General features: G+C 40.7%; 1 protein-coding gene across 1 annotated transcript in view; it reads left to right on the top strand.

Moving 5' to 3' along the window:
• The first annotated feature begins 1,214 nt into the window (after nucleotides 1-1,214).
• Nucleotides 1,215-15,409, top strand: part of RUNX1T1 (RUNX1 partner transcriptional co-repressor 1) — a 213,184-nt gene continuing 198,989 nt past the window's right edge. Inside the window, exon 1 of the mRNA XM_082258318.1 lies at nucleotides 1,215-1,338. Within this exon, the coding sequence (XP_082114444.1) occupies nucleotides 1,311-1,338 (28 nt within the window). The 5' untranslated portion in view covers nucleotides 1,215-1,310. The remainder of the gene's footprint in view (nucleotides 1,339-15,409) is intronic.

Below are 15,409 nucleotides of genomic sequence, written 5' to 3'. Positions count from 1 at the left end.
TGCAGCTATGAACCTAAAGACATGTATATTAAAAAAGAGTAGCGCACACATGCAAAAGAAATGACTACCAAATTTGAAGACAATCCATAAATAAAAATGGGGGTTTGGTCCCACCATATGGCTATATAGTGCTCAAGCCCACCACTACGTCAAAGTACCCCATTATCAGTGTGTCCTACACTATCCATGAAAAAGAGATGAAGCCAGCCTAGGATATTCATACCAGACCACAAAGGACCATCTGATGATTCCCTGAGACAGTCCTGTGCTTCTGAATTTGTGTCCCAGGTTCTCACTATTGATGCGTTGCACAGGCAATTCATTTTTTCTCTCTATATGAAGGTCAGATATTATTATCTATTGCTGCTTGCCTGCACTAGATTTTTTTTTGTCAGATAAGGAGGAAATGGGAGACAAGTCACACCTCTTTGTTGCCCCTTAGACCATTACTTAATGCAAAAACAAACAGATTGGGGAAAAAAAAGAATGCAGTAACAGAAGGGGATTAGGGTGTGAGAGAGGCTTGGATTGTGCACAGTGATGAGTCCCAGGCAGGCAGGCAGGAGGAGCTGTGACAGTCCAGATGGTCAGGGGGGAAAGTGCTTGTCTTGGGTTACTGCAGGCCAGGCAGATTTAGGGAACATGTTACCAGTCCACCAGGTCTAAGAGGGACAAAACATCCAGGAGAAAGCAGTAGGCACACAGCCCAGAAGAAAAAAGCCAATGTGCTGTCCCTATTGTTAGCAGGACTTGACCCCCCCTGACCCTTTCCCGACACAGATGTCTGCAGCTACCTCTATCACCTCCCACTGGTGGGGGAGCCCTGCACCTGGGGAGCACCGCCCGGCCGTCTGCTGCCAGTGTGCTGCAGCCTGACTTTACAAGGAGACGAAGTGTCAGAGAGAGGAAGAAATAAACAGAGTGGAGGGGAGGAGGTGAAGGGAGGAGGGGAGGATCGCAGCCTTATGGTGGAAATCAGCACAGATCAGGCTTCTTCCTCGTCGGTGACACAAGCACACATCGCTTCTAATAAATGTGTCTCCGTACCCCTCCGGACACAGCACCGATTCCGGGAGTGCAGCCCCCCCGGCTCAGCTCCTCTCCTCTCCCAGCTGGACCTCTTCTTCTGTGACTTGTGACAGCGGACGCCGATCATCTGGCCGCATTCCTCCTCTTCTCCTACACTTTGGGTCTTTGACTTTCCAGACCCCCCCCCCTCCTTCTTCTTCTGTACCCCCCCACCCCAGACGTCTCCGCTTCTCCCCGGCACGGAGCAGGAACTTTTATTTGCAGTTACAAGCCTGTGGCGAATGGTGGGAATCTCAAGCCCCTTCCAGTGTAAGTAGGCTGTCATCATTCGATGCTTCTCGGAGATGGGGGGGGGGGGGGGGGTGACTTACCTTCTTCTAAGGTCTTCTGCATCCTGACACAGCCAAGGTGATGCTGAAAGTTCACAGACTTTGTGGGGTGATCAGGGGGTGCAATGTATAGATCTATATGGGGTGATTAGGGGGTGCAATGTATAGATCTATATGGGGTGATCAGGGGGTGCAATGTATAGATCTATATGGGGTGATTAGGGGGTGCAATGTATAGATCTATATGGGGTGATCAGGAGGGTGCACTGTATAGATCTATATGGGGTGATTAGGGGGTGCAATGTATAGATCTATATGGGGTGATTATGAGGGTGCAATGTATAGATTTATATGGGGTGATTAGGGGGGTGCAATTTTTAGATCCATATGGGGTGATCAGGAGGGTGCAATGTATAGATCCATATGGGTGATCAGGAGGGTGCAATGATCAGCTGTATATGAGGTGATCAGGAGGGTGCAATGTATATATCTATATGGGGTGATCAGGAGGGTGCAATGATCAGCTCTATATGGGGTGATCAGGAGGGTGCAATGTATAGATCTATATAGGGGTGATCAGAAGGGTGCAACGTATAGATCTATTTGGGTTGATCAGGAGGGTGCAATGATCTGCTCTATATGGGGTGATCAGGAGGGTGCAATGATTAGATCTAAAAGGAATGATTAGCAGGGTGCAATGATTGGATGTATATGGGGTGATCAGGGGGTGCAATGATTACATCTATATGGGGTGATCAAGGGGGGTTCCATGATTAGATATATATGGGGTGATCAGAAGGGTGCAATGATTAGATTTATATAGGGCAATCAGGATCAGGAGGGTGATGGTAAGTTCTATATGGAGTGATCAGAAGGGTACAATAATTCGATTTATATGGGATGATCAGGAGGGTGCAATGATTAGATGTATATGGTATGGGTAATCAGGAGGGTGCAATGATCAACTCTATAATGGGTGATCAAGAGAATACAATGACCAGATCTATATGGGGTGGTCAGGAGGGGTACAGCGAATAGCTTTATATGAGTTGATCAGAGAGGTATCTTGAATAGCTCTTTATGGGGTGACCAGAGGTGTATATTACAAAAGCATCAATGAGCCTTATATATTGTGCAATAAAATATAGGGTGATCATGGTCTTATATTGTACAGCTCCATATGAGGTGATCAGCACTTTTGTTTTGCAGCTCTATATGGAATGATCTTGATGTTATTGTACAGCTCTGTATAGGAAGCTCATTATTTTATATTATACAGCTCTGTATAGGATGATCAAATGTTTATATTGTTCAGCTCTGTATAGTGTGATCAGGATTTTATTTTGCACAGTTTTGTATGGGGTGATCAGGATTTTATTTTGCACATTTTTGTATAGTGTGATCAGGATTTTATTTTGCACAGTTTTGTATGGGGTGACCAGGATTTTATTTTGCACAGTTTTGTATGGGGAGATCAGGATATTATTTTGCACAGTTTTGTATGGGGAGATCAGGATATTATTTTGCACAGTTTTGTATGGGGAGATCAGGATATTATTTTGCACAGTTTTGTATGGGGTGATCAGGATATTATTTTGCACAGTTTTGTATGGGGAGATCAGGATATTATTTTACACAGTTTTGTATAGGTTGATCAGGAATGAACATTATACAGCTCTATATGTGGTAATCCGAAGTGTCACACTGTACATCCTTTTCTGGGGTCATCGGGATTATATATTGTGCAGCTCTTTACGGGGTGATCAGGAGTATAGGATGATCAGGGCCATATAGTGTATATTTCTGAATGGGGTAATCAGGGGTGTATATTGTACAGATATGTATGGAGTGACCAGACTTGTACATTGTACACCTCTATAAGGAGTGATCAGTAATTTACAATATCCATATCTATATAGGGTGTTCAGGAATATAAACAGTACATTTCTATATGGGGTGATCAGAGCTTACTCTGTTCAGCTCTATATGGAGTGATGCCAGTTGTATAGCTTGTTTTGGGATGATGCAGGACTATACATTATACAGCTCTATATGGAGTGATGCAAGTATGTACATTGTTTTATGGGGTGTTATAGGGACAGTATCTATGTGGGGTGATGTAGGATTTTACATTCTACAGAGGTAATGCAGAAGTTTACCTTTACAGTTCTATATGGGGTGATGCAGAAGTATACTTACTACAGTCCTATGTGGGAATGATACAAGATTATGCAATGCACAGCTCTTTATGGGGTAATGCAGGAATGTACCTTATACAGCTTTAAACATTGTACATGCCTGTATGGGGTGATGTAAGTCTGTGCATGGGGTGATACAGCAGAACAAACCTTTAGAAATTGGATTCTATTTAGGGTCATGCCTAGGTGTAGGTATGTTTGGGGTGATGTATAGGTTATGATATGAGCATTTGGATGTGATGCATGGGTATTATAGCACTGATATGGGATGATGCATAGCTGAATTATCTCACCAACATCCATTATCAGAGCAAGATTTACGGTTATGTACCAATGTATTGTAATATTACATTTTTGAGTAATGCAGACGTTCCATATTAGATAATAGGACTTACAGTGAAGCAGTAGCCATTTAAAGTTTTAGTTTTATTATTATTCATATTATTGTTATTAATATTATTATTCTTAGGGTGATGCGGTTCCTGATATATTGATCATATTATTGGGAGTGTTTAGGTTGCTTGTGTCCATGTTGTAATAAATGTATGAATTATATGATTTTCTGGACCTATACATACAGTTCTAATTTCTGTCCTACTTTGTAGCCACATAGCATGAATAAAGGAGGGGGGAAGGGAGAGACTGTCTGCAGCATATTGTTTAAATCGCCTTAATCAGATAGAACAAAGACGTCTTTATTACAGAATTTATGGCAAACATAGAGAGCTCTGTTATATGATGGGGGAAACAGATTTCTGTCTGAGGTTTCCAGCTCTGGCTTGATGGTCTTCCAGGATATAAAGTTTAAGGAGCTGCTGTCAGTGAATATTAAAGTGTAAGCTCCTAGGTCCAGGGCTGCATGTTTTCCATGTATGTCCATGCTCCATGTGCAGCTCTGTATACACTCAGACTGAGGAGTGAGGAGTGACATAAAACAGGACCCATCTGGCTTGGTCTCCTTATACAGTATGTGCACAGTAGCCTCTACTCCTATGTACTTCTTCTTTCAAGTGCAAATATTTGGCCACAACAGATCCTTGCAACATACCAGGGATGAGTTACAAAAACTCCAGCAAAAGTCTTGCTTGCAGCCAGCAGTCAACCCCCACCTAGATAAAATAAGCCTTTATTTTAGGTCATAGTTGTTGTTTTTCTATAATTTGTAAAAATTAACTGCTGGGTATTTATTATTATGAATGTCATCCATATTAATAGTATTTCATGCAATCAGCATTTTTCCATCAGTTCCTGATCAAGCAAGTGGGCAGTGTGTTCCTAAATGACCCACTCTAACTGTTTGTTTATCTTGACAGTGACAGTTGACACATCCAGATGACATCTATTGTAGTCCCTGTCCCAGCTTGTGCAGTGCAGGGCTTGCTAGGCTGCCTGTCTCTGGCCACATGTATCTTTTTCCATTGTGGAGCCTTTAATCCTGTCGTGGAAGTGACCGGGCATCTGGCCTTGTTTTCTAACAGATTTGAGGCTTGCCAGAGATAAGCAGCAGCCTGCTTTGGGTGGTTGATAGTGTGTTTTGTGTTTCCTGGTGGGACATACAATGTCATGCACAGTTTCCTTGCAGATCAGCACAGATTTCCTTAGGAAACCCAATGTGAACAGGCAGTTTCCTCCAGTTTTTTTGCAAGCTTCATCCAAATCAAGTTCTCAGAGCTGGCTGCCAATCCATAACGATCAATAGCTGGGTCCTGTATCTAATATTAGTCATTGTGGCTCCTGGTGGGCATCTCTGGATGATCCCAGCAGCTCCTCTCTGTCTGGATTTGGTGACAGTGCCATTGGATCAATGTTCTAATCCAAGATATGTGGCAGAAGCCAGGCACTTCATGAAGCCCATTGTCATGAAGGCTTTGGATTAATTTAAAGTAATGTGCTGATCAATACAGAGCTTATTTCATTGGTTATTTAAACACTTTAAAATGATCAGGTTAAAAAAAAAAAAACATTGTAGTCTAAAAAGGAATAAATCAATATATAAGGAGAGATACCAATGAGCATAGTCTGAGTTCTAGGCAGCAGTTCTGGCCAAATAACATTGTGTTCCAATTTTAATACTGCTGAGGACTGTTTTCAATAGACTGTATCCTGCTGCCAAATATTTAACTGCACCCAGCTTATTATATAGAAGGTTTCTGCTTAGTTAAGCCTACAATTAAATGTGTGCCCAGGCGCAAAGATTGCGGTAAATAACACTAGACTTCTGATAATAAAATCAATGCTTTGGATAGTAACACAACTGGGACTCTGGAGCTTTTGTGGCACTATAAATAGCAGAATGACGCTTGCAAGGTATGCTGAGATATGCAGTGCAACAACAACAGAGCTTGCATTTCTGCTGGTTAAATGTGATCTATGAGGCCGGGGATTTTGTGGAACTATAAGTAGCAGCAGGATGCTTGCAAGGCATGCTCAGATATTGGTGCTACCACAGCAGATTCTGCACTTCTGCTGGATAAATTTGATCTATAAGACTTAAGCTTTTGTGGGACTATAAGTAGCAGCAGGTCGCTTGTAAGTTTTGCTGAGATATGTAGTGCTAAAGCAGCAGAGCTTGCACTTCTGCTGGACAAATGTGATTTAAAAAGCTGAAGCTTTCGTGCAACTTTGAAGCTTTTGTGGAACTATAAATGGCAGCATCATGTTTGTAAGGCATGCTGAGATATGTAGTGCTAAAGCAGCAGAGCTTGCACTTCTGCTGGACAAATGTGATTTAAAAAGCTGAAGCTTTCGTGCAACTTTGAAGCTTTTGTGGAACTATAAATGGCAGCATCATGTTTGTAAGGCATGCTGAGATATGTAGTGCTAAAGCAGCAGAGCTTGCACTTCTGCTGGACAAATGTGATCTAAAAAGCTGAAGCTTTCGTGCAACTTTGAAGCTTTTGTGGAACTATAAATGGCAGCATCATGTGTGTAAGGTATGCTGAGATATGTAGTGCTACAACAGAGCTTGTACTTCTGCTGGACAAAAGTGACCAATGAAGCTGTAAGTAGTCCAGGATGCTTGCAATGCATGCTGAGATATGTAGTGCTACAGCAGAGCTTGTGCATTTGCTGGGCAAAAGGGACCTATAAGGCTAAAGCTTTTATGGAACTGTAAGTAGTCGCAGAATGCTTGCAAGGCATGCTGATATATGTAGTGCTACAGCAATAGAGCTTGCATTTCTCCAAAACAAATGTGATCTATGAGGCTTGAAGCTTTTGTTGGACTCTGAAGCTTTCCTGGAACTATAAGTAACCGCAGGAAGCTTGCAAGGCATGCTGAGATTAGTAGTGCTCAAACAACAGAGCTTGCACTTATGATGGACAAAATGTAGATTGAAGCATGATGTTTTTAAGGCATGCTGAGATTAGTAGTGCTCAAATAACAGAGCTTGCACTTATGATGGACAAAATGTAAAGATTGAAGCATGATGTTTTTAAGGCATGCTGAGATTAGTAGTGCTCAAATAACAGAGCTTGCACTTATGATGGACAAAATGTAAAGATTGAAGCATTAAGTTTTTAAGGCATACTGAGATATGTAGTGCTACAGCAGAGCTTGCGTTTCTGCTGGACAAAGTGACCTATAAGGCAGAAGCTTTCATGGAACTATAAGTAGTCGCAGGCAACTTGCAAGGCATGCTGAGATATGTAGTGCTAAAGCAGCAAAGCTTGCACTTCTGCTGGACAAATGTGATCTTTAAGGCTAAAGCTTTTGTAGGACTCTTGAAGATTTGGTGGAACTACAAGTAAAATCGTGATGCTTGCAAAGCATGCTGAGATGTGTAGTGTGATGATAACAGAGCTTGCACTTTTACTGGACAAATGTGATCTCTAAGGCTTGACAGCCCTGGTAGAACTACAAATCCCAGCAGGGTCTCAATGGTTTGTTTGTAGTACTATATGAACTTAAGTGAACATTAAAAACAAAACAAAGTAAAAATCCTAAAAGCTCGGTGATGATAAGGGTCAGTATATATATATATATATATATATATATATATATATATTAGCACAGATGTTCTTATCTCCTCAATGCAGGACTTTCTGTAAACTGTCACAAGAGAAGCCATTATTCCATTATTTACTTTCCTTGGTGTCACCTGGGAATGGGATGTGACATCCTTTGTGTGCTGTCTGATGTGAAAATTCCCGAAATGGGCAGTCATTGTACGGCATGGATGGGATCTGCATGGAGTGGGCACAGTAATAGCTGCCTTGGCCGGCTGAGTGCTGGCTGTCTTTTGTTGTGTGGGAAACTGTCACATGCTGGGCTGGAGAAGGTGATCTGGGGACTCGGTGCACGATTCTCACGCTCACCCTCCACACTTCGCTCATGTCTGGATCGGCTTTTAATAGCGCAAATGGTGTTTTTCTAAGATTCTAGTTGGCAGCCTGGAAGACAGATAGAGAGTGGGCTCCCAGACAGACAGATCGCTAATCACTCAGGATTAATATGGGCGCTGATTGTGCATGACAATGTGGAGGAGAGGAGACATCTTGTAACTCCACTCAGCAATACACAACCGATCACACATCTACAGAACAGGGACAATCACACAATCGATCACCCATCTACAGAACAGGGACAATCACATCTATACACAACCGATCACACACCTACAGAACAGGGACAATCACATCTATACACAACCGATCACCCATCTACAGAACAGGGACAATCACATCTATACACAACCGATCACCCATCTACAGAACAGGGACAATCACATCTATACACAACCGATCACCCATCTACAGAACAGGGACAATCACATCTATACACAACCGATCACCCATCTACAGAACAGGGACAATCACATCTATATACAACCGATCACACACATACAGAACAGGGACAATCACATCTATACACAACCGATCACCCATCTACAGAACAGGGACAATCACATCTATATACAACCGATCACACACATACAGAACAGGGACAATCGCATCTATACACAACCGATCACACATCTACAGAACAGGGACAATCGCATCTATACACAACCGATCACCCATCTACAGAACAGGGACAATCACATCTATACACAACCGATCACCCATCTACAGAACAGGGACAATCACATCTATATACAACCGATCACACACATACAGAACAGGGACAATCACATCTATACACAACCGATCACCCATCTACAGAACAGGGACAATCACATCTATATACAACCGATCACACACATACAGAACAGGGACAATCAGATCTATACACAACCGATCACCCATCTACAGAACAGGGACAATCACATCTAAACACAGATCATGTAATTGTATCTTTATTTCTTTCTTTCTCACATATCAACTTATGTGAGATATATATTTATAAACACAGAAAAATACATATATATATATATATATATACACATGTGTGTGTATTTTTCTGTGTTTTGCAGCTTTTAAAAAACAGCTTGTTTGTTATATCGGTGTTTCGGTGTTTGCACAGTTGTGTTTTGTGTGTATGTATTTGTAGCATAAACATTATTGTATGAAGTCGTCCAAATTTCCACTTTTTGATTAATTGGACTGTTGTCTGTGTGTTGTACTGAATTTCTAAATTAATTTATACAATTATATATGACATATACGCATAGTTATGCGCATAGATCCTACATTAAAATTTTCTACATATACATACACATGCATTTCTTCTACGATTTCTTATATCATTAGATAGATAGAGTGGCTATAGTTACTTGTGTATGTATGTAGTATAGTAGTATATAGGTATATAAACATCTATGGCATAATTTCACCCGTATATAACACGTGTATATGGAAAAGAAAAAAAGAAAAAAGGAAATAAAGAAAGAAAAAAAAAAGAAACAAAGAGAAAAGAAAAAAGTAGAGTGTAGGTTGGTGTGTATATAATCTATAGCATTATTTCGCCCATATATAAAATGTATTGGTATGATCAGATAGATAAATAGAAGGATCCTATATGAAGAGTATGTGATGTGCTGGGATATGGAGGATAGATCAGATAGATAAATAGAAGGATCATATATGATGAATATATGATGTGCTGGGATATGGAGGATATTGGATCAGATAGATAAATAGAAGGGTCCTATATGATGAGTATATGATGTGTTGGGAAATAGAAGATTTTGGATCAGATCGATAAATAGAAGGATCCTATATGATGAGTATATGATGTGTTGGGATATGGAGGATATTGGATCAGATCGATAAATAGAAGTATCCTATATGAAGAGTATATGATATGTTGGGATATGGAGGATATTGGATCAGATAGATGAAGGATCCTATATGATGAGTATATGATGTTCTGGGATATGGAGGGTATTGAATCAGATTGATAAATAGAAGGATCCTATATGATGAGTATATGATGTGTTGGGATATGGAGGATATTGGATCATATACATATAAATAGAAGGATCCTATATGCTGTGCTGGGATATGGATATTGGATCAGATAGATAAATAGAATGATCCTATATGATGAGTATATGATGTTCTGAGATATGGAGGATATTGGATCATATATATATATAAATAGAATGATCCTATATGATTAGTATACGATGTTCTGGGATATGGAGGATTTTGGATCAGATAGACAAATAGAAGGATCCTATATGATAAGTATATGATGTGCTGGGATATGGAGGATGTTGGATCATATATATATATATATATAAATAGAAGAATCCTATATGATGTGCTGGGATATGGAGGATATTGGATCATATATATATATATATATAAATAGAAGGATCCTATATGATAATTATATGATGTTCTGGGATATGGAGGATATTGGATCATATATATATAAATAGAAGGATCCTATATGATGAGTATAAGATGTTCTGAGATATGGAGGATATTGTAGAGCTCCCTATAGTAGATCCTCCTGGCACAGAGCTGTGAGGACAGGTCAGGTCAGGCTCCCAGGTGGAGGTGTTTTTGGAACCCACAAGAAGGAAAGACACCCAAGTCTGATGAACGTCCCCCTCTGAGAGGTGACATGAATGTGCACGACATCTGTTTGCACTAATAATGAGCATAATTAAGATAAGGATTCCAGATGAAGTGATGGAGAAGAGCTCCTCTCCTACAATGGTCAGATGTTGGATTTCTCACATTATCGCACGCTACGGTACACCGAATCACTTTGTTACCCCAGGCTTCGTGTCTGTAACCCCTTCCCTTCCGATTGGTGGCAGCTGGAGAAGATGGGGTTTATCTGGGGGGGGGGGGGGGTCTCTAAGCTATTTCATACATATTAGCCAGGCTATATGGGTTTATGTTAAATCACTTAAATAATATTTCTGAACCTATAGGAAATAATCAAAACTGAAAAGAGATGGATTCCCCCATCCAGCTGGTTTCCTTTCCAGTGATCCCATAGAAGAAATGGGCCATTGGTCAGGTGATTTCATTGCATTGAACCATGGATCTAAACCATGACATGTATAAAGAAATAAGAGGTTTGTTTTGGGCAATCGATCTGGCACTTCATTTAGATACAATATTGGATTGTATTTGGCATGTTGAGTCTCAAAACCGTTCTTAAAATGTATTTTTATGTACATCGATGTTAGAGAATACAATTATCAGATATGGCATGTGGCATGACATTCTATATTCACTGGCCCTTTAAGAGTCTATCCAATGCGAGAAACAATGTAACAAGATGAAAGGAAAAGTTTGATTTCCTGTGAATTCCTCCACATTCTATCCTGAGATGTTTCGGAGGTGTTAAATGACTTTCCTCCCTGTTCCTGTGATAGTCCCTGTGATAGGACATGTTTGGACATTATTGGATTAGTTCTGGAGTGGAGAAGTCCCCCCCCCCCCCTCTGTCTGATGTGCCAGAGGGATCCCCTCCCCCACCCCCCACTTCATTCTCACTCACTACAGACACATCGTGATCTTTAATGCACATCGAACAGACTTCTGTACGATCGTATAGTAAATCAGGGCACAATATGACATGGAATCAGATCGCAAGGAGAAGGGTCAGAACCTGATGCCCTCACATTCTATAGAAGGAGTCTGGAAACAGAATCATTCCAGAAGCTTCAGCTCTATAGAAAAAGGACATTTACTGCCATCTCTGTATTGCATCCTTACATCAGGCTGTGATCTGCCAAGCCAGCACAATACCCCCTGTATATGTCATGGAATGAAAAATCATTGGCAATAATTAGCCTGAGTAATTAATAAAATTAATTAAAACACCAAGGAGGTTCATACTACTAAACATATGTTCAGAGAGCAAAATGGATGCAAGTAGCTTTGGTTATGTATTGTAGAGTAAAAGGCTGATGATACAAGGGGTGGATATATTATTTATATGCAGCTAGTGTGTGTATATGTATATATATAGATAACGAGAGATTGAGAAGATTGAGATATTATCTATCTATAAGGTATATATATATATATATGTGTGTGTGTGTGTGTACATATATACATTGTGTTACAGGTATTTTAGTAGTGGCAACTACCTACTAAAATGCCTACTAATCTAGTGCCAACAGCCACATCAGTCCCTGCCTTCAAGGGGCTTACAATCTAAATTCCCTATCTTACATACATACATACATACATATATACATATACATATTAAGGGCAACTTGGACAGGAGCTAATTAAACTACCAGTTTGACTTTGAAAATATATATATATATATATAATGTAACTAGATAGATACATAGATCTTTCGGGCTCCTACATTTCTAGGTGACCTCGTATTTCTTGGCCCCTGAATTCAGTGTTAGATTTTCTATTATTCTTTTATTTTCTAATATCATGTATAGTACTATAATTATAATTTGATAAATCCCACACTAAAATCCTCTGCTTATTTTACATAATTCTAATAAAAAACAGTTTATCGGAAAGGTTTCCCTTTTTTATTATAGCATTGCAGCAAATGGTGATAATATAATATAATATAATATAATATACAGGACATGTATAATGTACAGGACTGTGTATGCATGTTCTTGCAGTCATTTTTGGTGTCATGTTCTTTTTTTTTTTTTTTTTTCAATCCCTGTCTAAAATCTTAGCCAGTCTCCTCTCCTCTCTCTCTCTCTCTCTCTCTCTCTCTCTCTCACCTTCCTCTTCTCTCTTCTCCAATCTCACCACTGCCTCCCCTCTACATCTGGGCCATGCTGATACTGTAATCAGTGTGCTGCACATTGCCTGTCTCCTCAGCCTCACACATTGTGCTGTCCTGATGACAAGCCTCTGGCTCTAGATAAGCTAAGAAGGGTGTTTAATGAATACAGAAATCCACTGTACCTCGCCTGCCCTCAACCACTTATTTTTCCTCACCTTCCTCTCTTTCCTCCTGCTACATAGCCTTTTATAATGTTTTGTCACATAATTATTTTTTCTTGTCATATAAATATTCTGTGCAGGTAGATTTATTGTTCTGGTATAAAGAACAGACATACTTAATTTTCAGATTTTTTTTAGCTAAGTAAATGCTTATCCATGCATCCATCCACCTGTCAATATATATAAAGCTTAAAGTGATTGTAAAGTCTCCTTTTTTTAAAAAAAATAAAAAAATAAACATGTTATACTTACTTGCTCTGTGCAGTGGTTTTGTACAGAGCAGCCCGGATCCTCTTCTTCTTGGGTCCCTCTTTTCATGCTTCTGACCCCTCCCTCCTATCGAGTGGCCCCACAGCAAGCAGCTTGCTATGGGGGCACCAGAGCAAAGCTACAGCTCTGTGAGTCCATTCAGACATGGAGCTGCCCTTTGGCTCTGCCCCCTTTCTCTCCTGTTTGGCTAACTGACTTTGATTGACAGCCGTGGGAGTCAATGGCGCCGTGGCTGTGTCCCAGCCAATCAGGAGGGAGAGTCCCGGAAGGCCAAGGAACCAGTGGATATCACTAGACAGAGATGGGGCTCAGGTAAGTATTAGGGGGTGCTGTGAAGGCTGCTGCACACAAGGGGCTTTTTATCTTATTGCGATGAATTAAGATAAAAAAACCTTCTGACTTTACAACTCATTTAACTGGCTATATTTCTTTTGTGAAGCTGAATAATAGCTGTTTGTGGAATCTGCGTGGCTCTGACAGTTATATACATGTGGAAGAATTCCAAAAATGTGGAGCCCCCCCTGAACATGTCATAGATGTCTATGGGTGGGGATGGGCAGCATGGCTCCCATTAATTCCCAATGTTCCTAAAGTGACTTTCTAAAACATCTATTCTGCAAAAGAAGATAAATCCTAGAAGTGGCCATACATTGCTCCAATTTTGGCCAATTCCCAAGGCTGGTCCAAAATTTGCATAACTTATGACTGTGCCAGCACAGTTTAGTTTAACAAAAGTCGATTATTCAATCGACTTTTGTCAAAATAAGCCGGTTGGAAAACTGTCAGCTGATCAGTGTCTGCATCCAGTCAGATGGAGGCACCGTTTTGGTATCCTGATGTTTCCCTCTATGAATGGGATGTTACATTGTTATGTTTTTTGTGCTTTTTCTTTTGATGCTTATATATAGATTATTCAATAAAATGTTATATTTTTAAGTATTTCGTTCCTTCAAAGTCCACGTTTCTTTCTATTTAGTTTTTTTCAATCTTTCAATAGGATGTGGCACTTATTACACTACATAGACGCCCAGGATACCGCTACCCGGGAGCGTACTTAGTCAAATTTCTCAGATATAAGACACCGCCATATTGTTTAACACTCCAGCAACCAGGGGCGTAACTACAGGGGTTGCAGGGGTTGCAATCGCTACCGGGCCCCATGCTCCAGGGGGCCCGGTAGCAAACCAGTGGGTGAACTTCCAGGATTGCAAAGGTCACACTTGCGACCGGACCCTGGCATTGCACCACTGTGGGGAGGCCCCAAGATTGCAGAAAGGGGGCCCACTGCAGAACTTGTGAAAGAATCCTGCTGCGGGACCGTAATAAAAGGCCATGGAACGAGTGTAAAGAGCCCCAGGATTAGTGGGAAGAGCCCTGGGCTTGAAGGTAAGGGCCCCGGCCAGGGGTCTGGGGGGCCCTTCATGGTTTCTTGCATCAGGGCCCTGAAGGTTCTAGTTACGCCTCTGCCAGCAACTATCCATAACTGAAATAACTGTTTTGGGTGGACTGATCCTTTAACCTCTTGCCAAGCGTGTAACACATATATGCAGGGGCAAGGAAGGTGGGCTCCCAGCATACTGACCGAATTGTCACCAATAGCAGGAAGGGCTTCTGATCATGTGACCAATGTGAGAGCCAATAAACAATGGTCACATAATACAGAATCCACACTGCTTCTCAGGCATTAAAGCCCACATAAAGGGCTGGCAGGAGGTGGCATTAAAAGGTTAATCAAATAATTATTCCAGTTCAGGGCAATTGAGGAGGGGGCTGAGGTATCGGGAAGAACAATAGTAATCAGGCATTGTCATTTTAAGATGTCGCACAATGCCCCAAACACACTGGACCAGGGTGGATTGGGAGATTGCCATCTATTGACGTTGGGCACCTTGTCTAGAGGTATAGAGAGCTTGGAAAACCTCTGGGTCTGTTTGAATACACAATGCTGAAAGGTTTTATAGAATCAGTAAATAACTTTCTGTTAAATGTTTTCTTTTTTAATCGAATGTGGTAAAGATGTAACTTGTTATCTTCTGTATTTGGTTGAAAGAAAATCTTTTGTATCTCATCCTGCAGCAGTGTGGGCGTGTGTGCTTCTGCCAGGTCTGTCAATGTTCAGATTAATGATATAATATTACAGAAAATAACTACTAGGGTCAACCATGCTGAATAATGAAGGCACCAAAAATTCTTGGCTTTGCTTTGCTGACTACTAAAGTGTCCAAACCCCAAAACAAAAAT

This window comes from Pelophylax lessonae (genome assembly GCF_965119305.1).
Source record: "Pelophylax lessonae genome assembly, chromosome: 5".
In the NCBI taxonomy this organism is placed as follows: domain Eukaryota; kingdom Metazoa; phylum Chordata; class Amphibia; order Anura; family Ranidae; genus Pelophylax; species Pelophylax lessonae.
The sequence above is the reverse complement of the archived record's forward strand: the minus strand, read 5'-3'. Positions and strand labels throughout refer to the sequence as shown.